Here is a 26,500-nt window from a genome sequence, read left to right on the forward strand (position 1 = left end):
CTGGGCATCTAAATGGCAGATGACGTTTAATGTGAGCAAGTGCAAAGTGATGCATGCGGGAAAGAGGAACCCGAAATATAGCTACGTCATGCAAGGTTCCACGTTAGGAGTCACAGACCAAGAAAGGGATCTAGGTGTCGTCGTTGATGACACATTGAAACCTTCTGCTCAGTGTGCTGCTGCAGCTAAGAAAGCAAATAGAATGTTAGGTATTATTAGGAAAGGAATGGAAAACAAAAATGAGGATGTTATAATGCCTTTGTATTGCTCCATGGTGCGACCGTACCTTGAATATTGTGTTTAATTCTTGTCGCCGTATCTCAAAAAAGATATGATATAATGGAATTAGAAAAGGTGCAGAGAAGGGTGACAAAAATGATTAAAGGGATGGGACGACTTCCCTATGAGGAAAGGCTAAAGCGCCTAGGGCTCTTCAGCTTGGAGAAAAGGCGGCTGAGGGGAGATATGATAGAGGTCTATTAAATAACAAGTGGGAGTGGAACGAGTAGATGTGAAGCGTCTGTTTACGCTTTCCAAAAATACTAGGACTAGGAGCAGGGGCGTAGCCAGACACCCAATTTTGGGTGGGCCTGGGCCCAAGATGGGTGGGCAGAAGAACCTCGCCTCATCCCACAGATGATGTGGTCTCTCCTCTCACCTGCATGCCATATGGTCTCTCAAATATCCTCCCTCTCCTGCATATCTTTTAAATAGCAGATTTTCACCGGCAACAGGCAGCAACTAATACACACAGCTGATGCTGGCTCCATACCCTTCCCTCTGATGCAACTTCCTGTTTCCGCCTAGGCAAGAATACATCAGAGCAAAGGCTATGGGGCCGGTGCGAGCAGTATGCATCAGTCACTGCTCACTGCAGGCGAAGATCTGCTATTTACAAGGTATACAGGAGAGACAGTTGTTGGGAGTTTTCGGATGGTGGGGCTTGGGGATCCCTGCCAGCCACATTATAGTTATGCTTGTACTAGGTGGGCCTGAGCAACCAAGCCCACCCTTGGCTACGCCACTGACTAGGAGGCATGCGATGAAGCTACAATGTAGTAAATTTAAAAAGAATCGGAGAAAATTTTTCTTCACTCAACAAACTCTGGAATTCGTTGCCAGAGAATGTGGTAAAGGCTGTTAGCTTAGCGGAGTTTAAAAAAATATTTGGACGGCTTCCTAAAGGAAAAGTCCATAGACCATTATTAAATGGATTTGGGGAAAATCCACTATTTCTGGGATAAGCAGTATAGAATATTTTGTACTTTTTTCGGATCTTGCCAGGTATTTGTGACCTGGATTGGCCACTGTTGGAAACAGAATGCTGGTCTTCATGGACCTTTGGTCTTTCCTAGTATGGCAATACTTATGTACAAATAATAATGGAGATGTTGCTGCAGGAAAATATAGTGATCTTTCTACAATCCAATCGGATGCAAGATCCAAGGCAACAGGGCTTTACCAAAATCAGGTCATTCCAAATGAATCTAATTTCTCTGACTGGATGATAAAAGAACTGGATTGGGGACATGCACAGGATGCGATCTACTAAGACTTCAGCAAAGCTTTTGATAGTGATCTTCATAGAAGGCTCATGAATAAGCTACACAGCTTGAGGATGAGATCCAAAGTAGTAAACTGGATCAGAAGGGAAAGGGGATGGGATTTGATATATCCTCTTTCTGTGGTTACAATCAAAGTGGTTTATATGTTATATACAGGCACTTATTTTATACCTGGGCCAATGGAGGGTTAAGTGACTTACCCAGAGTCACAAGGAGCTGCAGTGGGAGCGAGCAACAGGGGGAGGAGGGATAAATGGAATTCCCATGAAAGAAAAAAAAGGGGGGGAGTAGCAGAGTGCCTCGAGGATCTGTCCTAGGGCTGATTCTGTTCAATATTTTTGTGAGCAATATTGCCAAAGGGTTAGAAGGAGAAGTAATCCTTTTACAGATGACACAAAGATTAGCAATACACACATCAGAGAGTGTGAACAGCATGAGAATAGATCTATAAAACTAGAAGCATGGACTATGGTTGACAGATATGCTAAAATGAAGAAATGCAGAATGGTGCATTGGGGTGCAGAAATCCAAAGCTCTTGGCAATAGGAGGTGAGAGGCTGTGTGCACCGACCACGCAAGTGACCTCGGGGCGATAGTGCTACAACAAAGCACAGTAGGCCTTCCAGGTGGGGTGTGTGTATCCAAACTTAATAAGGTCCTGTTACAGGCCACGTTTCAGCAGACACATGCATCAGGGGGCGTCCGGATCAGCAGTACTACAAGAATGAGTTCCTCTGGGGTTTTTTTTAATTGCAAGTGAACGATCCAACAAAATATCAGTAAAGCAGCACTCAGAATTACTTTGATAAAACAAAAGTGCATATTCAGCCACTTCACTTCAAGCTAAATGAACTTGCTCTCCATTCAGGTAGCAAAAAGGGTTTTGCCAGGTTTTAGTTGCAAAGCAATTTGGGATTTTTAGGGCCTTTGCTGTCTGGGACGAGCAACAACCTGTCTAAACCAGAAGGAATGGGAGGGTAGAGGACACCAATGCCTAATAAAATAATAGGATCTCCATTGCCCTCCACTTTGATACCTCCTGAAAAGGTGATCAGGTTGGAACTGGGTTTGGAGAGGGTCTTATGGGTGTTCCCATGCTGCTTGATGAAAGTGCAGCCTCTTGCACCTTATCTTCAGAGATTCTTTCCTACAAGCACCAATCCCAAAGGCAGAAGCTGTTGATGCTCTATCAAAAACATAAGTTTGAAAGATCGAGTTCCAGGAATTGCAGGCACCAGAAACGGGTATCCGTTCGGATATGGTCCTACTGCATTGGAAACACCTTTTGAAGCCACTGGGGGTGTTCTTTTCACACAGCTCACCTTGAAAAATAGCTGCAGAGAAATCCAACGTCTCTGTAGTGACAAAGATTCCCCGACCAGCATCTCAAAGCCTATAGGCAGCCCACACCAAGCTAATTAAAAAATAGAAATAAAGACTTGACAGAAAACCGACTAGAAAAAGAACCGTGTGACAATGACAGTAGGAAATATGAAAATTTAGGCTTCCAGGCAACAGTGTGAGAAAATGGGTTTGATGAGCTCCATGGTAAAGTGTAGAATGAGGAGGTATCATGTGTAGCAGCAATGAGGGAACAGGCATGCATATGCAGTAAGCATACCAGAGGCTTCTAGAAAAATGTATGGCTGTACTGATTCAAGCACCAGGCTTCATCAGTGACGTCAAACCCATGTGAGGATTTTACAGCCCCGTTTGTCCTCTGAGAAACACAGATGAACCCTTTTGAGATTTCCACAATTGAATTCTTCCATAACAAGTTATAAAAACCCCCTAGAATAATTTACCCAGGAATGCATCATATGAATCTTTTATTCAACTTTCCCCCCACATCCTGTATTTCCCTTTTCAAAATTATTTAGAAAATAAGGAGGTTTTTGGAGCGCCTATGATGATGAATCTGTAGCCCCTATCCCATTTACATTAGTGGGAGGGGTTTGTTCTTGGAGGCGTTTTCCTCCTTGGTCTGGAAGGACTCTTGCTTACACATTGATAACTGTGTTTCTGTAATTATAAGTATAGTTATCGGATGGAACACAGTTCCCTTTTGATATCTTTAGTTTATATTTCCATATGTTTCCCAGTAAACAATCTATTTACTGTCTGTGTTTTATAGAAATCAGAACCAACTCTCTCAGCAGTTGTAATTTCAACAGCACACAAGTTTTACCAGCAGAGGACAGCAAAAGCACGTAAAATCTGACACAAAATACTCTTTAGCTGACTTTCAATCATCCTAGCTTGTATTAATTAAAAAAAAAAAAAAAAAAAAAGAATTTTTGACACTAGCTACAATGCTCCATCAGAAGAGATCCAAGATTACAGATATGAAGTTGAATTTCTACTTTGAAAGTGATAGAATGAAGGATTAACAGGGGAGGATTAGATTTCTCCTTTTTCTAAGAGCAAATAGCATTTTCAGATGCTCCCCATTCTAACGCACAGGACTCAAAAGTCAGACAGAGTTCCAGAGTCTCAGTGTGTAGAGGGGACAATGGTGTAGGATTTATTAGGAACTGGTTAACATTCAGGGAAAGGGGGATCCTATTCTAGAAAAATAGATTCCACATTAACAGGGGCACCAATAACCTGCTGGTGCCAGCACTCAAAAAAGGAGATATCCCAAGGCTGCAACATGAAATCCTTATGGACAGAAATTCCATAAGTGAAGGGAAAGAATACTGATAAGTCTACCATCCACCCACCCAGAACAATGATGATAAAATGTTAATAGGAACTTAGGGACGCAAACAAATTTGGCAACATAATAATGGGTGATTTCAAATACGAATTATTAACTATTCAAATAAAAGAATCAGCATACACCTACTATAAAAATAAGAAATGTGTCAGATTGACTCTCCTATACAATACTGGTTAATATTCAGTGTTATCAAGTGGAGGGGAAAAAAAGAAGACATCTCAGCAGTGATGGGGAACAACAAAAACAAAATATGTGAAAGTCAGGCAGTCTCCCATGCAAAATCATTTACTAATTTTTAAATTGAATATGTATATGCTAGCATTGTAGTACTAAGTTACTAGTCTTTTAAACTGTATATGTGCATATATCCTCTAGCTTGAACAGTTACTATTCTAGGCTGTGCCTAGTTTAGCATTACCTTACTGTCTTTGTAAAACTATTTCTGCTTGACTAGAGAGGCTTCCTAGTCAGGCATGGATTTGTATTACTGCACTAAAAAAAAAAAAAAAAAAAAAAAGACAAAGGTACTGCAAAACACTCAGAACACAAATATAGGAGCAGTACTAAAACTAGTCAGATTGCACTAAAAATATTTTATTTTAAAATGTCAATAAAATATAAAAGCAAAAGGGACCAAACAGGTCTAAACAGCCATTGTACTCAAAGGAAACTTCTTTTCATTATTAGCTGACTGACATTATTCGAGAAAGTCTGCATCAGTGACACAATTCATAATAGCACCAAACACTGGTCCACAGGAAAGGGGCACCTATAAAGGAGCACACACCAAGGAAAAAAACAAAGAACAAAACAAAAATTAAGTATACTACACAACAGATAAAACAAAACACAAACCACCAATCACCCTGATAGGGGTGAAACAAATCTGTTGCAGAAGGCATCACATACCTGACAAGGTGCCCTCAATAATGTTTTATTAAGGCAAACCTTTAGCACATAACACCTTGAAAATACTGTAAAGAATGAACATGGTCAAAAATCATAACCAAATACCAGCAAAACTAAAGCAAAAAGGGGTAAAAATCTATATTAAGTTTCAAAGGACCAAGCTGTACAGATCTCCTATAACCCTCCAAAATCAACTTTACTCTAGAGACTTAATCTAACTCCTAGCCAAATAAAAAGCAGAAAAGAAAAAATAATTAATAACCTGCACCACAGAACTCGCCAAAAGGAATTAAAATTTGTTCAAAAACTGCTGCTCTGCTAAAACAACCCAAAACATCTATACAAAACTACATACAGAGCTAAAATGTTTGTATCACCATTATATATAGCACCAGAGAATGTATAAATACAGAGAACCCCTAACAAACACTTATCTGCCCTTGAAAGTGTCACAGAATTCAGCATACTGCAAAGAACAGAAACAGTGAACTGCAGGCACTGCCTCTGTATTTAAGCACTAATATGACAGACTGGTGATACGACCCGGAAGTAGATCAGGTTACACAAAACAAAAATTTCAATTTAAAGCATAATAAACAGCACCATTTTTAAAAAATGTCTATTTTTTAAACTGGGCTGTCTTTTTTATGCTTTGATTAAAGCTACCCTTGAAATGCTGCAGGAAACTAAGGGTCTGTGCCTATTATTCTGACACCTGCACATTTGTTTCAGTGTGTACCACATTATAGTTCATAATGCAGTGAAATGAATCAAACCACAAGATTTATTTACAGTGGGGGAAATAAGTATTTGATCCCTTGCTGATTTTGTAAGTTTGCCCACTGACAAAGACATGAGCAGCCCATAATTGAAGGGTAGGTTATTGGTAACAGTGAGAGATAGCACATCACAAATTAAATCCGGAAAATCACATTGTGGAAAGTATATGAATTTATTTGCATTCTGCAGAGGGAAATAAGTATTTGATCCCCCACCAACCAGTAAGAGATCTGGCCCCTACAGACCAGGTAGATGCTCCAAATCAACTCGTTACCTGCATGACAGACAGCTGTCGGCAATGGTCACCTGTATGAAAGACACCTGTCCACAGACTCAGTGAATCAGTCAGACTCTAACCTCTACAAAATGGCCAAGAGCAAGGAGCTGTCTAAGGATGTCAGGGACAAGATCATACACCTGCACAAGGCTGGAATGGGCTACAAAACCATCAGTAAGACGCTGGGCGAGAAGGAGACAACTGTTGGTGCCATAGTAAGAAAATGGAAGAAGTACAAAATGACTGTCAATCGACAAAGATCTGGGGCTCCACGCAAAATCTCACCTCGTGGGGTATCCTTGATCATGAGGAAGGTTAGAAATCAGCCTACAACTACAAGGGGGGAACTTGTCAATGATCTCAAGGCAGCTGGGACCACTGTCACCACGAAAACCATTGGTAACACATTACGACATAACGGATTGCAATCCTGCAGTGCCCGCAAGGTCCCCCTGCTCCGGAAGGCACATGTGACGGCCCGTCTGAAGTTTGCCAGTGAACACCTGGATGATGCCGAGAGTGATTGGGAGAAGGTGCTGTGGTCAGATGAGACAAAAATTGAGCTCTTTGGCATGAACTCAACTCGCCGTGTTTGGAGGAAGAGAAATGCTGCCTATGACCCAAAGAACACCGTCCCCACTGTCAAGCATGGAGGTGGAAATGTTATGTTTTGGGGGTGTTTCTCTGCTAAGGGCACAGGACTACTTCACCGCATCAATGGGAGAATGGATGGGGCCATGTACCGTACAATTCTGAGTGACAACCTCCTTCCCTCCGCCAGGGCCTTAAAAATGGGTCGTGGCTGGGTCTTCCAGCACGACAATGACCCAAAACATACAGCCAAGGCAACAAAGGAGTGGCTCAGGAAGAAGCACATTAGGGTCATGGAGTGGCCTAGCCAGTCACCAGACCTTAATCCCATTGAAAACTTATGGAGGGAGCTGAAGCTGCGAGTTGCCAAGCGACAGCCCAGAACTCTTAATGATTTAGAGATGATCTGCAAAGAGGAGTGGACCAAAATTCCTCCTGACATGTGTGCAAACCTCATCATCAACTACAGAAGACGTCTGACCGCTGTGCTTGACAACAAGGGTTTTGCCACCAAGTATTAGGTCTTGTTTGCCAGAGGGATTAAATACTTATTTCCCTCTGCAGAATGCAAATAAATTCATATACTTTCCACAATGTGATTTTCCGGATTTAATTTGTGATGTGCTATCTCTCACTGTTACCAATAACCTACCCTTCAATTATGGGCTGCTCATGTCTTTGTCAGTGGGCAAACTTACAAAATCAGCAAGGGATCAAATACTTATTTCCCCCACTGTATATGAACACGTATAAAAGAAAACGACTGCATGAAAATTACTAATATGAAGCCAGGTCATACTGCTCAGAACACTACACATCATGCCAACTTGCTGTCTTCAGTTTCCATATAAGGTAAGGCCGCCAACTGGATCCAGGTTTGCAGGACACGGTTGATCCAGTCCTGGTTTACCCAAGTGCATGCTGGGACTTGTCTTGCTTTTCTTAGGGAATGCAATGAGAAAATCAGAACTACAAGTCCCAGCATGAACTGGGGTAAATCCAGGACTGAACAGCATAAGGGAACTACAAGAAAGGTTTCTATTTTACTTAATCACTAAACTTTTAAAAATGTGCTTAGTAGAAGCCCTTTTGAAAGGCAAAAAGAATGAGAGATACACATTTTTTCTATGCACATTACACTGCACATGGTAAACTAATAAAAAAAAAAAAAAAAGCTTTTCTCCATGGTCAGCAAGATAGAAGTCCTCAAATATAGTCAAATCTGAAGGTGTCCACATAGAAATGCTTCTTCTACTCTTACAAAACTAAAAAATGTTACACACCAACAGCACACATGTTGCAGAACTTCCCACACATCATGCGGTCATTTCAGCTTCATATGTAGCTTAAAAGCCAAATACAGCTCCAACGGGAGGTGGCTAGGTTATGTGAGGACCTCTATTCTGGTATCCAAGAGGAATATCTGCTACAGTCCTCACAAGAGGTACTCTCTAGTTAAAGGTTGTCTAACCTTTAAAAAAAAAGAAAATGGAGAAAAAAAAAAAAATTGCCAACACCCAACAAATGCTTCTGTTGACATCAGGCCTCTCTCTTGGTTCACCCCCACCAACCCCCATTTTTTTTTAAACAAAGGCAACACGAAAATCATAGCAATTGGTGCTAGAGGAGGATGCCACAAAAACTTGCCAACCTGCTGTCTCGTTGGGAATCCTTTTCTAAACTGTAATGAGATCTGAATGCTTAGACTGTACCTCCTCATAGAGGTTTAACTTAAGTACACTACCAATGCTGCTATGGCTCTGTGTGAGCCTTGATATAACCCTCTCAGATCAGGCCTGCACAAGGAAATGCAAATCTGCAAGACAATATTTGTTTGGCAATGGCAATCCAGAAGAGGTACTATGAGGACTTCCAGAGCAGGACAACTTCATTGGTTAAGTTATTTGCTTGGAAATTGCTTTTAAACTTGGGGAAAGGTAGACTTAGGTAATCTCAAGGCCAGATGCACAAAATCTAATGAGCCAGCAACATGGTTTTTACATTGGTTCTAGCCAGTTTAGCAAGCATGGCGTTCAGTGAGACATGAACAAAAAGGTTCTGCGAGCTCATTTCCTGTCACGGTAGTAGCTAACAAAAATGGTATGCAAAGCTATTATAATGAGCTAATTACTATACAAATGTGCATGAAAAGCGATTTACAGAAGCAGTCCCTACCTTTACCATGGAAAATTTAACAGAAGGTCAGGAGCTGTTGGTCCTGACAGTTCTTCATTGTCACAAGTACAGTGCACTCCATTTAAGTGCACGTCGGATAAGCACATGCTCTGTTTAACTGCATGCAGTACTTCGGTCCCATTTTTGGCACCATCAATTTCTATGGGGACAAACTTCGGTTTAGCGCACTACTGATAAGTGCAAGATTCGCTTATATGCATGGCTCAAGACCGCTCCTCTGCAGGAAAGACTCCGCATAAGTGCACGCACGGAATATGGAAGCCGATTGGCCAGTGACAAAGGGGCGGTAAATTTGAAATCTCGTTGGTTAACTGCCACAGGCAGAAGAAGTGAAAGAATGTTGTTAGAGTGTACACTGGAGTCGTCGTCACGCAACTGTAAGACTTTAACACTGGTTGAACAAATAGAAGTTCTTAAAAAATTAGAAAACAAACAAGTCAAGCATCTATTGCTAAAGAATATGGTGTCAATCCCAGTCAAATTTCACGTATCTTGAAGCAGAAAGACCAGCTTCTGGAAAACTAGCAAAACAATACAAATCCACACTGGAAACGAAAACGGGCGGGAAAAGCTGAGGAAGTAGAAGATGCTCTTCTTCGGTGGTTTTCTGTCAGTGGTCCACTGCTTATGGAGAAAGCTAATCAGCTAGCTGAAAGTCTTGGACTAACTGAATTCAAAGCCACTTTGGATGGTTGGAAAGATGGAAGGAGAGGAACAACATAAAATTCAAGAAACAGCATGATGAGAAACAAGACGCTGATGACTTTGGTGCTGAAAATTGGGTTGTTTCAGTTCTTCCTACCATCTTGAACGAGTTTGCACCTCGTGACATTTTCAATGCTGACAAAAACAGTCTCTACTGGCAAGCAATTCCTGATGGAACACTTGCATTCAAACAAGCCGAAACTACTGGAAATAAAACGTCGAAGGACCAACTAACGATCCTCCTTTGCTGCAATATGGAGAAGTTGGAACCCTTCGTGACTGGAAAGAGCAAACAGCCCCGTTGCGTCAAGGAAGTTAAGCGACTTCCTGTGTCCGGAAAAATCTCCCCCTCACCGGTTCGGTCCGGGCTTAGAAGGATGATGAGCGTGGAACTCCCGGATCAGCTCTGGAGCATGAACATTGTCCGCAGGCTCCCAGGAGTTGTCCTCCGGACCAAAATGTTTCCAGGCGAGGAGATAGTACAACCTTCTGCCACGGCGTTTGGAGTCTAATATTCAGTCCACCTCATATTCAGGGTCAGGATCACTTTCGGGTACAGTCTCTCTCCTGGATTCAGGGTGCCATTTGGGCCTGTGGAAAGGTTTGAGGAAAGAAACATGAAAGGCATTATGGACACGGAGTTTACTCGGTAGCTGGAGTCGATAAGTCACGGCCCCCACCCGGGATTGGACCGCAAAAGGCCCAATAAATCGAGGGGTAAACTTCAGCGATGGTAGTCGAAGCCTCAGATATCTCATGCTCAGCCACACCTTTTGCCCCGGTAGAAATGTAGGAGCAGCTCGCCTCCTGCAATCAAAGTGTAGTGTATTTGCTCTGGCCGCTGCCCGCTGTAGTTGATCCTGTACCTTTCCATATGTCTTGGAGGGTGCTGACAGTGGGCTGCACCTGGGACGGAACCTGAGCAGGTGAAATAAGGTGGGGCAGACGAGGGTGATGCCCATAAACGGTAAGAATGGAGAGTCTGGGAGGCAGAATGTAAGCTGTTATTATATGCAAATTCAGCCCAAGTAGCAGGTAGTCCAGTCATCCTGGCGCTGATTAGTGTATGCCCGTAAGAAGTTTTAAAGGTCTGATTCACTCTCTCCACCATGGCCGTTCGTCTGTGGATGGTAAGCAGAAGAGAAAAAGGGTAGTTACCCCGAGGGCGGAGCATAACGCTCTCCAGAAGTGGGAGGTGAACTGGGATCCCCTGTCACTGATAATCGTCTGAGGCAACCCGTGGAAGTGAAAAATGAGCGCAATAAAATTAGCAGAGAGAGTGGTGGCAGTAGGAAGCGCTCTCATAGGGACAAAGTGGGCCATCCGAGAGAAACGATCCACAACCACCCAATAACAGTGTTCCCTTGGAAGGAGGCAGATCTGTAATAAAGTCCATGGATAAGTCCTGCCATGGCTGTTGCAGGTACTGGCATGGCTGCATCAACCCCCAAGGCTTATTGTGTGAAGATTTACTCCATGCACACACGGGACAGGTGGTGACGTATTGGAGAACATCCTGTGCCATTCGGGGCCACCAGTAATAACGGGAAATCAGGTGCAACGTTTTCTGGAAGCCGAAATGCCCCGCAAATTCAGAAGAATGCCCCCAATGCAGAACCTTCTTTCGCAGGCGAGTCAGCACCGCCGTTTTGCATGTCGTGATAGCTCCCCGGAATGGAGGGATACAGGCTGGATTGAGTAGAGGGTAAGGTTCCTCCCGATCTCTGGGCGCCTCAAAGATCTGGGATAGCGTGTCTGCTTGGATACTCTTCTCCGCTGGGCGGAACACCAGACGAAGTAAAATCGGGCGAAGAACAGGGACCACTGGGCCTGGCGAGGGTGTTAACCTGGTGGCATTCTGGAGGTAGAGAAGGTTCTGTGATCCGTGATCATGGGTGACTGATGGGCTGCTCCCTCCCAGCAAATAGCGCCATTCCTGGAATGCTAACTTGAGAGCCAGCAGCTCGCGATCCTCCGATTGTTTAGTTCCGTTCTGCCGGAGAAACTGGCGGGAAAGGAAAAAAGGGATGCCGTTTCCCTGACTCGTAGTTTGAGATAAGACTGCTCCCGCCCCAGGGAAGAGGAGGTCCACCTCGACAGGAAGGGTTTAGTCGGGTCCGGACTCCGGAGCACCGGGGCGGTCAGAAAGCGTCCTTTTCAACTTGGAAAAGGCTGAAAGTGCAATCCGTGTGGCCAGTTCTTAACATCTGCCCCCTTCTTGGTGAGGGCTGTCAGAGGGGCAGTAACCAGTGAATAATTTTGAATAAATTGCCGGTAATAGTTGGCAAACCCTAGGAATCTTTGCAAGGCCCGGAGGCCCTGGGGTACCGGCCAGTTGCGGATAGCTTGTAGTTTGGCAAGATCCATCTGTAGTCCTGTGGCCGAAACAATGTATTCCAGAAAAGGGAGCACCTGCTGATGGAAAGAACACTTCTCAAGTTTGGCAAACAGGTGGTGTTCCAGAAGACATTAGAGAACGGTCCGGACGTGACTGAGATGTTGCTGGAGAGAGGTGGAGAAGATCAGGATGTCATCTAGGTAGACAATGACAGAGGCATATAGCAGGTCTTGAAAGATGTAATTAACAAAATTCTGGAATACAGCAGGCGCATTACAGAGGCCAAATGGCATTACCAGGTATTCAAAGTGCCCTTCGTGTGTGTTAAAGGCTGTTTTCCATTCATCCCCCTCCCGAATCCGCACCAGATTGTAGGCTCCTCAAGTCCAGCTTTGTAAATATCTTAGCCCCTTGGAGCCAATCAAACAGTTACGGAATTAGGGGAAGTGGATACCAGTTCTTGATCGTGATTTTGTTCAGACCCCGATAGTCAATACAGGGCCATAGAGACCCATCTTTTTTGGTGACAAAAAAAAAGCCTGCACCAGCAGGAGAGATAGAAGGCCTGATGAATCCCTTTAGCAAATTCTCCTGAATGTAGGTGCACATAGCTTGAGACTCAAGGCGGGAAAGAGTGTACAAGCGTCCCCTAGGAGGATTAGTTCCCGGGAGTAAATCAATGGGACAATCGAAAGACCGATGAGGCGGAAGGACCTCGGCCTCTTGAGCACTAAACATATCCTGGAAGTCCCAATATTCTTCCGGTAAACAGTCTTGAGGTACCTGTGGGACCCTGGGAAGGGTGGTGAACGCCTTAATGGGTCGTCTGACCTGCAGAAGGCATTCCTGAAGACAGCGAGGACTCCAATGTCCAATCTCTCCCGTGGACCAGTCAATGAAAGGGGCGTGAAGGCAGAGCCAAGGCAGTCCCAAGATAACTGGATGAATGGCTCAGGATAGTACTAAGAATTGGATTGTCTCCTGGTGCAAAGCCCCTACTCGCATACATATGGGTGAGGAGATGCGGGTGACAGTCCGGGGAAGTGTGTCACCCTGGATGGAGGTAACCTTAAGGGCTGGTTGACAAGGCATCGTCGGTCCCCTCAACTGAGACAAGAGACCAGCATCGATGAAGTTTCCTCCGGCTCCTGAATCCAACAGAGCCATAGTCTGAACCTTGAACCCATGTCCCCGCAGCAGTACGGGGACAGATTGTCAGGAAGGGAAGACAACCGGTCCAGCGCCACTCCCTTCATGGGGCCCGGGCCGACCCCAATATCTGACTTTGTCATCACAAGATCAATCAATAATGAATGTTACTAAATTCCTGGAATCTTCTCTTGAGGTTGTAACCCAGAGAACCACATTAATAGCAACATTTGCTGTGGAACTGGATTGAACTTTGGCTCTTAAGCCTTATTTCTGAGTAATGGATGAGAAATTCCTTGGATCAAAATCTGTCTAAAATTACTCAGAATGACGACAGGAGTTCCTTCTCCTTGGTTTCTTTACTGTTTACCTATTGCCATCAGAACAGAGAACAGCTACCTTAGCTTCAGGAAGAGGCTAAAAACCTCTCTCTTCTCAAAGACTGCTTCATAACAATTCATTGAATTCTACCTCCTAATATCATCCATTATCTTTTCCTATAATGTTTTTTGGTCTCATGCATTACACCAATGGTCTCTAATGGTTCTCATACCTCATACTAACATTATTGGCTTTTGTCTCATCTAGAATGTAAACTGCACTGAACCCTGGAAAGGGGATATTAGCGGTATAGAAGAACTGATTTGATTTGCGAGATGTTTTATATATTCATGTCATTTTAAAGTCGGCAACTAGAATCATGATAAGGGACAGCTCAAATTTAAACCTTAACATTTTTTTTTTACTCCATTTATACTTATGTCTATTTAAGTACGTACAAGAGGAAATGTGCCACCTGGGTTTCAAGTATATGCTTTATGATGGTTTAGGGTATTTCTAATGAAAAACAATTGAGTTGGCTAGAATAATTAGTATATTTGTACTCTATGACTTTATTTAAAATAGTGTAAGTTGAAGGTAGTTCTTACATAACATGAGAATTTTTCTGTTTAATGCAACCTAATTGGCTCATTGCCTTCATCTCTCTTTTTTGTGGGCAAAAGTTTGGTATGTTAAGATTTTATTATAATAGAAATACATATACATCTGTGATTAGCATAAATTTTTTAAGATTGGCTGCAGCAGTGTGTAGTACAAGCCCTTCTAATCTATTTGGTTATGTGTATAGATGGATAACCTGTATGAAATGTTAACAATGCTTTTATGAAATTTTATAAGAAACTGTGGTAAAAATTATTTTATGTTTCATTCTAATTCACTTATTTGTATGGGTTTCATTCTTGTCACAATATTTTTGTTTTAATTATATTTTTGTGCAAGTGTTCATGTAATCATTTATTTTGATTAAATGGGTATGAATGTGTATGTCTTTATATATTTGTATTTATGATATAGACCCCTGATCCAGGCAACTTTGCTAAAACCTGGCTACGTTGGGTCCATTTCACAATAAAGCCTTTGGTGATGACCAGGTTGTTTTTCCATCATCTCTTCCAACCACTACTGTTCTCTCTGTATCAACAGTTTACCCACTAAAGAGCTTATCCTCTTTTTCTCCTGCAAATCACTTATTTAAACCTACTGGCATATACTTTTCCCTTGTACATAGTCACTCTGAAGCATTATCCCAGTTCACTGAACTCTGGCCCAGATGCACTAAACCTTAACGACCCTTTAACGAAGAAATTTTCAACCGTAGCATGCATTAAAGGCCATTTTCCGACGACGCTAGCAGCTAACGAAAACGGAATGCAAACGAGTAACTACCATTGAAATGTGGACAATTCGGGATGCACTAACCATACCGATAGTTGCACTGAATCATTTACCGTGATAAATTTAACGTGAGGTCAGAGCTGTCGTTAAGGCCTGAGCTGTCATCTCCCCGCTTCCCCCTGCAGGATAAAAATCCAAGCTGGCAGGTTTAAAAACAAAAGTGAGATAAACAACACAAACATGTGGCTCCCCGCTTCCCTCTGTGGTGGCGGCGACCTCAGGGGGCGGGGCACGGGGGCAGAGGATGGCGGGAGGCAGAGCTGTGGGAGAAGGAGAAAGAGAGAGAGAGGAAGAGAGGGGGGCCGGGGCTGCTAAACTTTTGATTTTTGTTTGATTTTTATTTAATACAGGGGGAAGCGGGGAGCAACGGCAACCTCGGGCGGGGGGGAGGGCCAAGGCTGTCCATACAGGACGCTCCTGACGGGCGCCTTTGCCCCCTCCCGATCCTTTTTTTATTTTGTTTTCATTTTCTATTTTATGCAGAGGGAAGCGGGGAGCCACGTGTTTGTGGTTTTTTTTTTTGTTTGTTTTGACGTTTGTGGCATGCGCAGAGCAGCCAGCATAACGCTTGGCTGCTCTGCGCATGCTTTAGGGGCCGATTACCGATGGGAATTACACCAGTTTAACGAATCTGTAATGCACTGTACTTTACAATACCGCACCGAACATGTGAGACTTGTTTTTTTGGTGCATTCTTCGTTTTTTTCAAATTCGGTAAGCACTTTTACGTTTTAGATTTTTTTACGTATGGTTGATGCATCTGGGCCTCTGAGTTCAAGTAAAGAGGATTGTGATATGGGTGCCAAGTAGGTGGATTAAGTGCCAGTCAGTCTCCTAGCTTTGCTATCCCAGCCCTGACCTCAACTACCAGTCTAAAAAACTTTTTATAATAATCCAGTAATGCTCACCCAAACAAAGGTTACATATGCAATATTGTATGTCAGATAACTGCAAAAAATGCTGAACTGAGGTAAGCTGAGTGGCCATAGATGAGCAGGAATACTGTGCATGCTCAGAGAGTAGGAAGCTTGAAAAATGTATCAGTGTGGATTCTGTCAAGACGATGACACATGAATAGAATTTTTCATCGCCATAAAAAAGACATTTGTAATATATTTGAATATCTATTTTGCTTATAAAGAGAGTCCACATTTTACACTATATGGCTATAACAATGTTGCTCTGTATTTCAAAGCAAGAGGCAAGACCAAGATAAATCATATAACTCAAATTTCAATAACAGGTAACCTTACCAGTACACCACCAGCTGCCCCACAAAAAAAAAACAAAAAAAAACAGCAGCAAAACTTACTGTTTTCCTGGACTCTGGCCACAAATCCCATAAGTGGTAACTGTGGTGTTACCTGCAGAATGGAGGGAGGCGGTGGTGCATGTGACACTGCATCAAAGAATGAAAATAACAGTATTAAGCAGGAACACAGTTAAAAAGTGGTTTAAGAAAATATAGAAATAAGCTTATTTAAGCTTGTATCGAATACTTTTCATTGTTTTAAGTGGAAAACATAAAGATATTTTAGTTATATATCTAAAATATAGTTTTACCTACATCTATATATATCTATATATCTCAAGAGCCTCAGGAATTGAGATATTAAACAGTGAAGTTAAAGATTCACTGAATGTACTCTGCTACAGTTAACTAGATAAATGCATCTGTTTAACATTACACCAGTCCTCTGCACTCTGCAGCAACCAGTTTTCTAGATATGTTTAGCCAGGTAGCGCTGGATATCTAGCGCTGTCTGCTTAAACTGTAGTTATGAACCTGGACACTCAAAACATGACCTGCTTTTAACAGGCCAACAAGTTGACTGGGTCAGGGAGGGTGGGGAGAGCCTTAAAAACCAAAGATCTGTCCTATGTAACTCCTGAAATTACCTGAGCAATTAGTTATTTTCTGTATTTATAAGATTTGTTTAATAACCCATTGGCAAAATAGATCAAAGTAGTTTACAATTATAAAAAAAAAAAAAAAGATTACATAAATAAAATATATATATTTTGAATACATAGTAACATAGTAACTATGTATTCAAAATATATATATTATATTTTGAATACATAGTAACTGTCTAGCTTATAATCGAAAGTAATCGCCGGTTATTTCCCGACACAAATCGGGATATGGCCGGCAATTTCGCAAAAGCGGCGAAAAGCGTATAATCGAAAGCTACATTTGTGATAGCTTCGCCGCTTTCCCTTCGCCTCGCCGGCGAAAGTTCAAAGGGGCGTGTTGGCGGCGAAGCGAAGGCAGGACATGGGCAGGCTTGGCCGTGGCTACCAGATGGCCGGCTTTCGCGGATAATGGAAAAATAAAACCCGGCGATAAGCAGTATTTCGCCGGGTTTACTTGGTCCTTTATTTTCACGACCAAGCCTCAAAAAGGTGCCCCAACTGACCAGAGGACCACCGGAGGGAATGGGAGATGACCTCCCCTTACTCCCCCAGTGGTCGCCAACCCCCTCCCACACTAAAATTATTAAAATACAAACCTTTTTTGCCAGCCTGTATGCCAGCCTCAAATGTCATACCCAGCACCCTGACAGCAGTATGCAGGTCCCTGGAACAGTTGTTGTTGGTTGCAGTGGACTTCAGAAAGGCAGAGCCAGGCTCATCCCCCCCCCCCTACCTGTTCCACTTGTGGTGGGTAATGTTGAGCCCTCCCAAACCCCCCAAAACCCACTGTACCCACATGTAGGTGCCCCCCTTCAGCCCTTAGGGCTAGGGTAATGGTGCACACTTGTGGGCAGGGGTTTTGGGGGGGATTTGGGGGACTCAGCACACAAGGGAAGGGTGCTATGCACCTGGAAGCTAATTTGGTTGTTTATAAAAGATGTTTGAAGTGCCCCCTAGGGTGCCCGGTTGGTGTCCTGGCATGTGAGGGGGACCATTGCACTACAAATGCTGGCTCCTCCCACGGCCAAATGCCTTGGATTTCGCCGGGTTTGAGATCGCCGGCAGTTTTTTCCATTATCGCGGAAAAACAAAAGTGGCGATCACAAACCCGGCGAAATCCAAGGCATTTCGCCGGCCCACACTGTATTATCGAAAAAAAAGATGGCCGGCCATCTTTTTTGAAAATACGGTTCCAGCCAGCTGTTGCGCCGCCGCCAAAATAGATCACCGGCAACCTATTTCGCCAGCGACGTTCGATTATTCCCCCTCTATGTTACTATGTATTCAAAATAAATTAACAGAGGCAGGCAGTACCTTATAGGCTAAACACTAAGGCACGAGCTTTTGAGAACTACAGTCCATCTGCCATTTCTTCCCTCCCCCATCTTCATCCATTATTCCTTTAATCCATCTTTGACATTGATCTTTCCATTTCATCTCTCTGCCACTTTTTCCTTGCCTAGCCCCCCCCCCCCTCCATGTGGCTTCTCCCCCCTCTCTGTCCCCCCACAGTGCAGGATCTGCCCTCTCCATCCCCACCCCCAAAAGTGCAGTACTTCCTCTCTCCATTGTGGTAAGAAGAGCAGGGGTGCAAACCGCAAATGTAATTGGATCAGAGTGGTCTCTTTCATTGCATAGCAGTAGCCTGCAGCACCACTTTTGATTTCATTTCCAGTGTACCCCCATGAATCGGAAGTGAAATTAGAAGAAATGACACTTGCTGCTGCAACTTAGCAATGGAGCGCAACTCAGCCTCAGACTTTTGTACTGCTGGCTTTCCTTACATCTGTGGCGCTTCCTGCTGCTGCTGCTGCTGCCTTGAGTTCTGCTATATTTTGAATTTTGGCAAGTAGGCAGAAAGGGGAAAAGGTGCCAGCACTGTGTACCAGAAGGTACCAGCTGAAAAAAAGCCCTGGACAGGACTATGATCATGATCTTTTATTGGTAACCTGGGGGAGAACGAGGAGTATCAAAGTCCAAACTACACAAAGCAGGAACTTTTCCATTTTGTGCCCATTTTAGCAGTCTTGCTTTTACGATCATAATTTGCCACCCAGAAAAAACTGACTGAGAAGTACAGTATGATTTTGAATCACAAGCCATGATTAACATTTGCTGCCTTATCTCTTATTTTTGCCTCTATTCAAATTACAATATTCCATCTGTTGGTATGTGCGTAATGGGATTCTGTACTACCTTTTCTGTAATCAGATCTGTCAGTACCCATATTCTATTTCATAAAGCTTTATCTTCATCCAAAGTTTCTGGGGGACTCCCTCCCTCTAATCAATTGGTGCCTTTAGTGGTGCCATCCTATAATATGCTACTAAATTTGGCACTGTTAGTCCTCCCTTGCTTGACTCCTGTATATAACAGCTCTTACAACTCTTGAAAGACATTTTCCCCGGATATAATGAAAAATCTTTCTATGCACCTTCTGCAGGACCTCTGTAGATATACGAACTGGCAAAGTATAAAATAAGTATAGTATCTTCGGCACCAAGTTCATTTTCACACTTATCCTACCCATCCATGAAGAGTTCTCCCACCTTCCCAGATCCCCTATTTTTGGGGTTGTTCTTTTTTTAGCTGCCCTATAATTTATCTTGAAAAGACCCTCTAGATTTGCTGATTTGTTTATTTATTTGTTTGTTTGTTTGCATTTGTATCCCACATTTTCCCACCTCTTTGCAGGCTCAATGTGGCTTACAATACATCATGAATAGTGGAAATGTAGAAGAAAATATACATTTAGTAATACAGAGGATTTTGAGTAACATGATATCTAAAAAACATGATGGTAGTTTAACAAGCAAGTGTTGTAAGGCATTCTTGGATATACGTTAAGGAGTTCATATTTGTTGATCTTTGTGGTATGTCTTGTTAAAGAGATGAGTCTTCAGTAGTTTGCGGAAGTTAGTTAGTTCATAGATCTTTTTTTAAGTTGTGCGGCAGTGCGTTCCAGAATTGTGAGCTCAGTTATGAGAAGGTTGACGCATGCGTTAGTTTGTATTTTAGACCTTTACAGTTGGGGAAGTGAAGATTAAGGAATGTGCGGGATGACTTTTTAGCATTCCTGGGTGGTAAGTCTATCAGGTCTGACATGTATGCTGGGGCGTCTCCATGGATGATTTTGTGAACTAGGGTGCATATTTTGAACGTGATCCGTTCTTTGAGTGGGAGCCAGTGTAGCTTTTCTCTCAGGGGTTTAGCACTTTCATATTTTGTTTTACCGAATATGAGTCTAGCTGCAGTGTTCTGAGCTGTTTGAAGTTTCTTGATTATTTGCTCTTTGCAGCCAGCGTAGAGTGCATTGCAGTAATCTAGATGACTGATTACCATTGATTGTACCAGGTTGCGGAAGACGGCCCTTGGGAAGAAAGGTTTTACTCTTTTTAATTTCCACATTGAATGGAACATCTTCTTGGTTGTGTTTTTCGCGTGACTCTCGAGTGTTAGGTGTCAATGAATGGTAACGCCAAGAATTTTAGGGTGTTCGAAATTGGAAGATTCAGTTTTGGTGTGTTAATGGTGTTGAATTTGTTCATGTTATGTTGCGAGGTGAGTATTAGGCATTGGGTTTTTTCTGCATTGAGTTTCAGCTGAAAAGCGTCCGCCCATGTGTGCATGATAAGTAGGCTTTGGTTGATGTCACTGGAAATTTCCTTTAAATCTTGTTTGAATGGGATGTAGATCGTTACATCGTCTGCGTATGTATGAGTTTAGGTTTTGGTTTGATAGTAGTTTCGCCAATGGTATCATCATTAAGTTGAATAAGGTCGGTGAGAGGGGTGATCCCTGTGGAACTCCACATTCCGGTATCCATGTAGCTGATGTAGTTGAATTAGCTGTCACTTGGTATGATCGTGTGGTTAGCAACCCCTTGAACCAATTGAGAACGTTGTCTCCAATTCCGAAGTACTCAAGGATGTGAAGTAGTATTCCATGGTCAACCATGTCGAAGGCGCTAGACATATCAAATTGTAGAAGTAGTATGTTTTTGCCAGTTGCAATCGTTTAAATTTGTTCATGAGAGTAACTAGTACCGTTTCCGTACTGTGATTAGACCGGAATCCTGACTGGGAGTCGTGTAGTATTGAGAATTTGTCTAAATGGTTTGTGAGTTGTTTGGTTACCATCCCTTCCGTTAATTTGGTTATTAAGGGAATGGATGCTACTGGCCTGTAGTTGATTAGTTTACTAGCACTCTTCTTTGCGTCTTTGGGTATAGGGGTTAGTAGAATGTTTCCTTTCTCCTTCGGGAAGAGTCCAATTTGTAACATATAGTTCACGTGACTCGTGAGGTCTTTTATAAATTGAGGGGCAGATGTCATAAGGTTGTTTGGGCATATGTCTAATTTGCAATGAGATTTGGCGAATCTTTTAAGCGTTTGGGAGATAAGATCCTCTGATAATATCTTGAAGTTGGTCCAGGTTCTGTCTGCAGGGTATGCTCCAGGGTCTGGATCTAGACAGTCGAGGAGTTCGGCGTAATCGGTGGTACTGGTCGGTATTTTAAGTCGCAGTTGTGTGATTTTCTCTTTGAAGTATCTTGCGAGATTATCTGCTCCTGGTGTATCTTTGCTGTTGGTTGTGACTGGTGTGATATCTAGTAGTTTATTCACAAGTTGGAAGAGTTTATGTGAGTCTTTGTAGCTTGGTCCAATTTCAGTTTTATAAAATAATCTTTTAGTTTGTCTTATGGTGTATTTATATTTTCTTTGAAGTTGTTTCCAGGCGTTAAGTGTGGGGTCGTCTTTCTTTTTGTTCCACGCACATTCTAGCCTTCTAACTTGTGTTTTTAAGTTTTTTCAGTTCTTCATTGAACCATGGTGTTGATTTCTTCCTGTGTGAGGTTCTGGTTTGAATTGGGGCGATGTTATCTAATATTGATCTGCATCTATCGTCCCATTCTAGGAGGAATTGGTTTGTGTCTGCCTTTGTTGTCCATCCGTTGTGGTAGATCTGTTGCCAGAATATTACTGGGTCTACTTTTCCTCTCGTGGTGTAGGTTTTTCGCTCTTGTTTAATAATTGTGTCTTTCATTCGCCATTGGAGGGAGATGTGTGCTTTGTAGTGGTCTGACCACGGTACGGGTGTCCATCTTGTATCTGTTAGTGTAAGGTTTGAATCTGGATCGAATTTGTGTGTGATAATGTCTAATGTGTGTCCTTTATTGTGAGTTGGTTGTGTGTCTGGTACGTAAAGATCCCATAGTTGTAGGAACTCTTTGCATTCTTGGGTACTTGTTAAGGCAGGATCTTCAAGGTGCAGGTTGATGTCTCCTATTATGATAAGGTTTGAGGTAGAGACACAAGTGTTTGATATGAAGTCCATGAAGTGTGTTTGGGAATCTTACCAGTTGCCTGGAGGTCTGTAGAGTAAGATTGCGTTAAGGTGTTCCTGCAGGTTTGGGTGATTGATTCTTACCGAAGCGATTTCAAGTTGTGGTAGAATGGATTCAGCTGTGGTTGTGATGGTGAATTCGGATTTGTATATTATGGCTATTCCACCTCCTCTTTTTCCATTTCTTGTTTCCGTTTATGTTTATGATTTGATAAAATCGCCCTTTTTAAAAAGCAAATCAGAGCAATAAACAAAGATTAAAAGAAAGAAGGAACTCCATAAAATAAAGGAAAGGATCCACCAATCACACAACGCAATCGTCCAAAAGTAAAGAGAGGGAGAGACAAAATAAAATCAGCCAAATAATCATCCTGCTGTGCTAACTAATCAGGTTAACCAGTTGCAAAAATTCTCTGCAAGTTAGGAAGATCAGTTTATGAATAAAGAAAAAAAAGATGGGTTTTCAGACCAGTTTTGAAGTTACTTAATGTAGTTTCTGATCTTAGTGAAAGAGGTAAATTGTTCCACAGAAAGGAGGCCAGAAAGTAAAGTGCACTTTTTCTTGCGGCTTTCCAATACGCTTGGAAAGGATTGGGGAGAATAAGTCTATGAAAGTCTATGATCGTTTATCGAATGACATACTCAAGAGGGAGAGTAAGGAATTGTCAATCTGGCTAAATAGTCTGGTAGACCAGTATGAAGGGGTCAGGGTCAGAATTTTAAATTGAATCCTCTGTTCTATGGGAAGCCAACTAAGTTTTCTGAATAGGGGGGGGGGGGGGGGGGGGGGGGGGGGGGGGGGGGGGGGGGGGGGGGGGGGGGGGGGGGGGGGGGGGGGGGGGAGTGATATGGTCTCTTCATTTTGCATTACATAGTATATGCGCCACAGCTTTTAAGTTCGAATATAGAGATTCCTGCACAAACCACATTACAGTAGTCAAGATAGCAACTGATGAACGAGTGAAATGTATGTAAGGAAGTAAAATCCCGATAGCTCTGGACAGACCTGATCTTGCGAACCACATAAAAACTGGATCTCAAAACTGATGAGATATGTGGAGAGAAGCTTAATCTTGAGTCAAGAACAATGCAAAGATATTTTAAATTGATCTACTGGTTGCACAGATAGACCAAATAATGTATGTATAAGCGTGGGAGGGGTGGCATGGCCAGATATCCAACAGGCTGTGATCTCTTGTGGGATTAGGACCAGATAATCTTTCAGCCATGATGCAATATTATCTAGACAAGATTGAAGTGGGGGAAATATCAGGATTATTTGTAGTAGTGTAATGGATCAGAAAATTGTCATCGGCATACAGATAGGTACTTATACATGAGGACTGAATTAGTAAAGCAAAGAGGATTCGAACAGATTTAAAAAGGATAGGAGAAAGTATAGACGCTTGTGGGACCCCGCAGAATACAGAACAGATTTGCAATTTTGCATCTGATATTGAAACCTGAAATGTACAATCTTGAATAAGAAAAAACACTGGAGTACTCTGATTGTCATTCCAATGTAAAAGAGGTTTGTGGTTAATATCATCAAAGGCTGCTGACAGGTCTAAGGATACTACAAGGGCAACAAAGCCATTGTGAAGCTTACTGATATTTCGCTTAGTAACGCGGCCAGTACTGTTTCTGTGCTGAATCCTGGCCTAAAGCCGACTGACGGGATGTAGGGCAAGAGCAGCTTCTGAGTGGGACTGGAGTTCTGCAAAGACTATTTTCAATAACCTTTGATAGAAATGGAAGAGTTGAAATTGGTCAGTAGTTTGAAGGTATGAAGGATCTGACTGCGGATTTTTAAGAATCAGCTGAGCTATCACTGATTTGAGGAGATCAGGCAACATTCCTTCAGATAAGCTCCTCAAAGTTAATTGATGGATAAATGGCAGAAGACCCAATGAAGGAATTTTTAGCCAGGAGGAAGGGATTGGATCCAAAGAACAAGTGGTGGAGAGAACATTAGAAAATAATTTGGAGAAGGACTCCAAGGATTGTAAGTTAAAAGAGGACCAAGGGGACGTTAGGGTTTCGAGCTGACAAGCAGGTTCAGCAGCTTCAATAGGTATGCCACAGGAGTTAAAGAAAATTGTAAAGATGTAACCTCAGTCTGGAAATATTGCGCCAGAAAATCTAGGGAATTCCGATTTATGTTGGGTTGGTAAGGCTTGAAAAGAGTGAAAATAACTTCTTGTTGGTATTTGATTAACTATTGATCAATTTAGTAAAGTAGTCTCTTTTGGCTTTCTTACTGACTTCTTTGACTGGGTGACCAAAGAACTGGATGAAGGACGTGTGCTAGATGTAATCTACTTGGATTTCAGCAAAGCCTTTGATACAGTCCCCCACACAAGACTCATGAATAAGCTGAAAGGGCTGAACTTAGGACCGAAAGTGGTGAAATGGATAGGAATCTGGAATCCGCTCAGAGGAAAGGAAGGTGAGCAGTGGAGTTCCTCAGGGGTTGGTGCTGGGGCCTATTCTGTTTAATATATTTGTTGGAGATATTGCTGAAAGGATGGAAGAAAAGGTTTGCCTTTTTGCGGATGACACGAAAATAGACAATAGAGTGGAAACCCTGGAGGGAGTAGAAACGATGAGAAGGGATCTCCGAACGCTAGAAGAATGGTCGAGGGTCTGGCAGTTAAACTTTAATGCCAAGAAGTGTAGAGTGATGAACTTGGGGTGCAGAAACCCAAGAGAGAGATACCGGATAGGAGGGGAGAGATTAGTAAACTCGACTCAGGAGAGAGACCTTGGGGTGTTGGTGTCCAAGGATCTAAAGGTGAAAAAACAATGCAACAAGGTGACGGCCGTGGCCAGAAGGATTGTAGGCTGCATAGAGAGGGGTATAACCAGCAGAAAAAAGGAGGTGTTGATGCCCCTCTACAAGTCGTTGATGAGGCCCCCCTTGGAGTATTGTGTTCAGTTTTGGAGGCTGTATCTTGCTAAAGATATAAAAAGACTGGAAGCGGTGCAAAGAAAAGCTACAAAAATGGTATAGGATTTGCGTTGCAAACCGTATAAGGAAAGACTTGCTGACCTAAACATGTATACCTTGGAGGAAAGGAGAAACAGGGGTGACATGATACAGATGTTCAAATATTTGAAGGGTATTCATCCACAAGCGAACCTTTCCCAGAGACGAGAAGGTGGTAGAACTAGAGGACATGAATTGAGGATGAAGGGGGGCAGACTCAGGAGTAATGTCAGGAAGTATTTTTTCACAGAGAGGGTGGTGGATATGTGCAATGCCCTCCCGCGGGAAGTGGTGGAGATGAAAACGGTAATGGAATTCAAATGTGCGTCAGATAAACACAAAGGAATCTTGTTTAGAAGGAATGGATCCATGGAATCTTAGTGGAGATTAGGTGGCGACACCGGTAATTTGGAAGCAAAACCGGTGCTGAGCAGACTTCTACGGTCTACGCCCTGATTGTGACTGAATAGATATGGATGGGCTGGAGTGTAAACTTTAAGGGGCTTCAACGTTAGTTTCAGAACTTAGTACAAGAACAGTGCTGGGCAGACTTCTATGGTCTGTGCCCTGAAAATGGCAAAAACAAATCAAACTCTGGTATACATATAAAGTATTGCATACCATACCATGTAATATGAGTTTATCTTGTTGGGCAGACTGGATGGACCATACAGATCTTTATCTGCCGTCATTTACTATGTTACTATGTATAAAACCTTTGCTGCAATTTGCAATGATGTTAACTATTTCTGGATAAAAATATCCACATAACCTTTTGCCCATTTGAAAGGAAAAGGTTCATCAAGTGTCTTTTTCCTTCTCATCCAGATATACTTTTAGTACCTCCAAAATTTCACAATTTACCTTAAACTCTGACACCTTGCTATATATTTCCTTAATTCTAAGCCAACACTGGCATTGTAAACCATCAATTCACTATGATAAATAGAATATCATATGGATGTAACACTAGCTTAAAAATGTAATCTCATCTACCTCTATTCCCTTGATATTCGTGTTCTGTCTGAAGATCTCCACTAGTGGCTCCATTGAAATGGCAAACAGTAACATGACGTGACTCTGACTTGTTCCCTTCTCAAGGGTTAATTCTTGAGAATACCCCCCACTCACTTTAATTTGGGCTTCAGGCTCCATGTACATAGCTTTTATCCATCCACAAAAATGTACTTAAATCCTGTTTTCCTCAAAGTGGCAAACATGAACTTCCAATTAATGCAATTAAATGCCTTTTCCTCTGTTTAGCCCACGAGATCAGATT

The 26,500-nt window shown here is 42.5% G+C and overlaps 1 protein-coding gene across 4 annotated transcripts in view; it reads right to left on the reverse strand.

Moving 5' to 3' along the window:
* Positions 1–26,500, reverse strand: part of ABI2 (abl interactor 2) — a 304,672-nt gene that overhangs the window by 43,240 nt on the left and 234,932 nt on the right. For all 4 annotated transcript variants that reach the window (XR_003942794.1, XM_030209247.1, XM_030209246.1 and 1 more), the window contains one exon: positions 16,282–16,368. Coding sequence is in view for 3 of the 4 variants with exons in the window: in XM_030209247.1 (XP_030065107.1) it covers positions 16,282–16,368 (87 nt within the window). In the remaining variant the exon portion in view is untranslated. The remainder of the gene's footprint in view (positions 1–16,281; positions 16,369–26,500) is intronic.

Source organism: Microcaecilia unicolor, chromosome 7 (assembly GCF_901765095.1).
Source record: "Microcaecilia unicolor chromosome 7, aMicUni1.1, whole genome shotgun sequence".
In the NCBI taxonomy this organism is placed as follows: domain Eukaryota; kingdom Metazoa; phylum Chordata; class Amphibia; order Gymnophiona; family Siphonopidae; genus Microcaecilia; species Microcaecilia unicolor.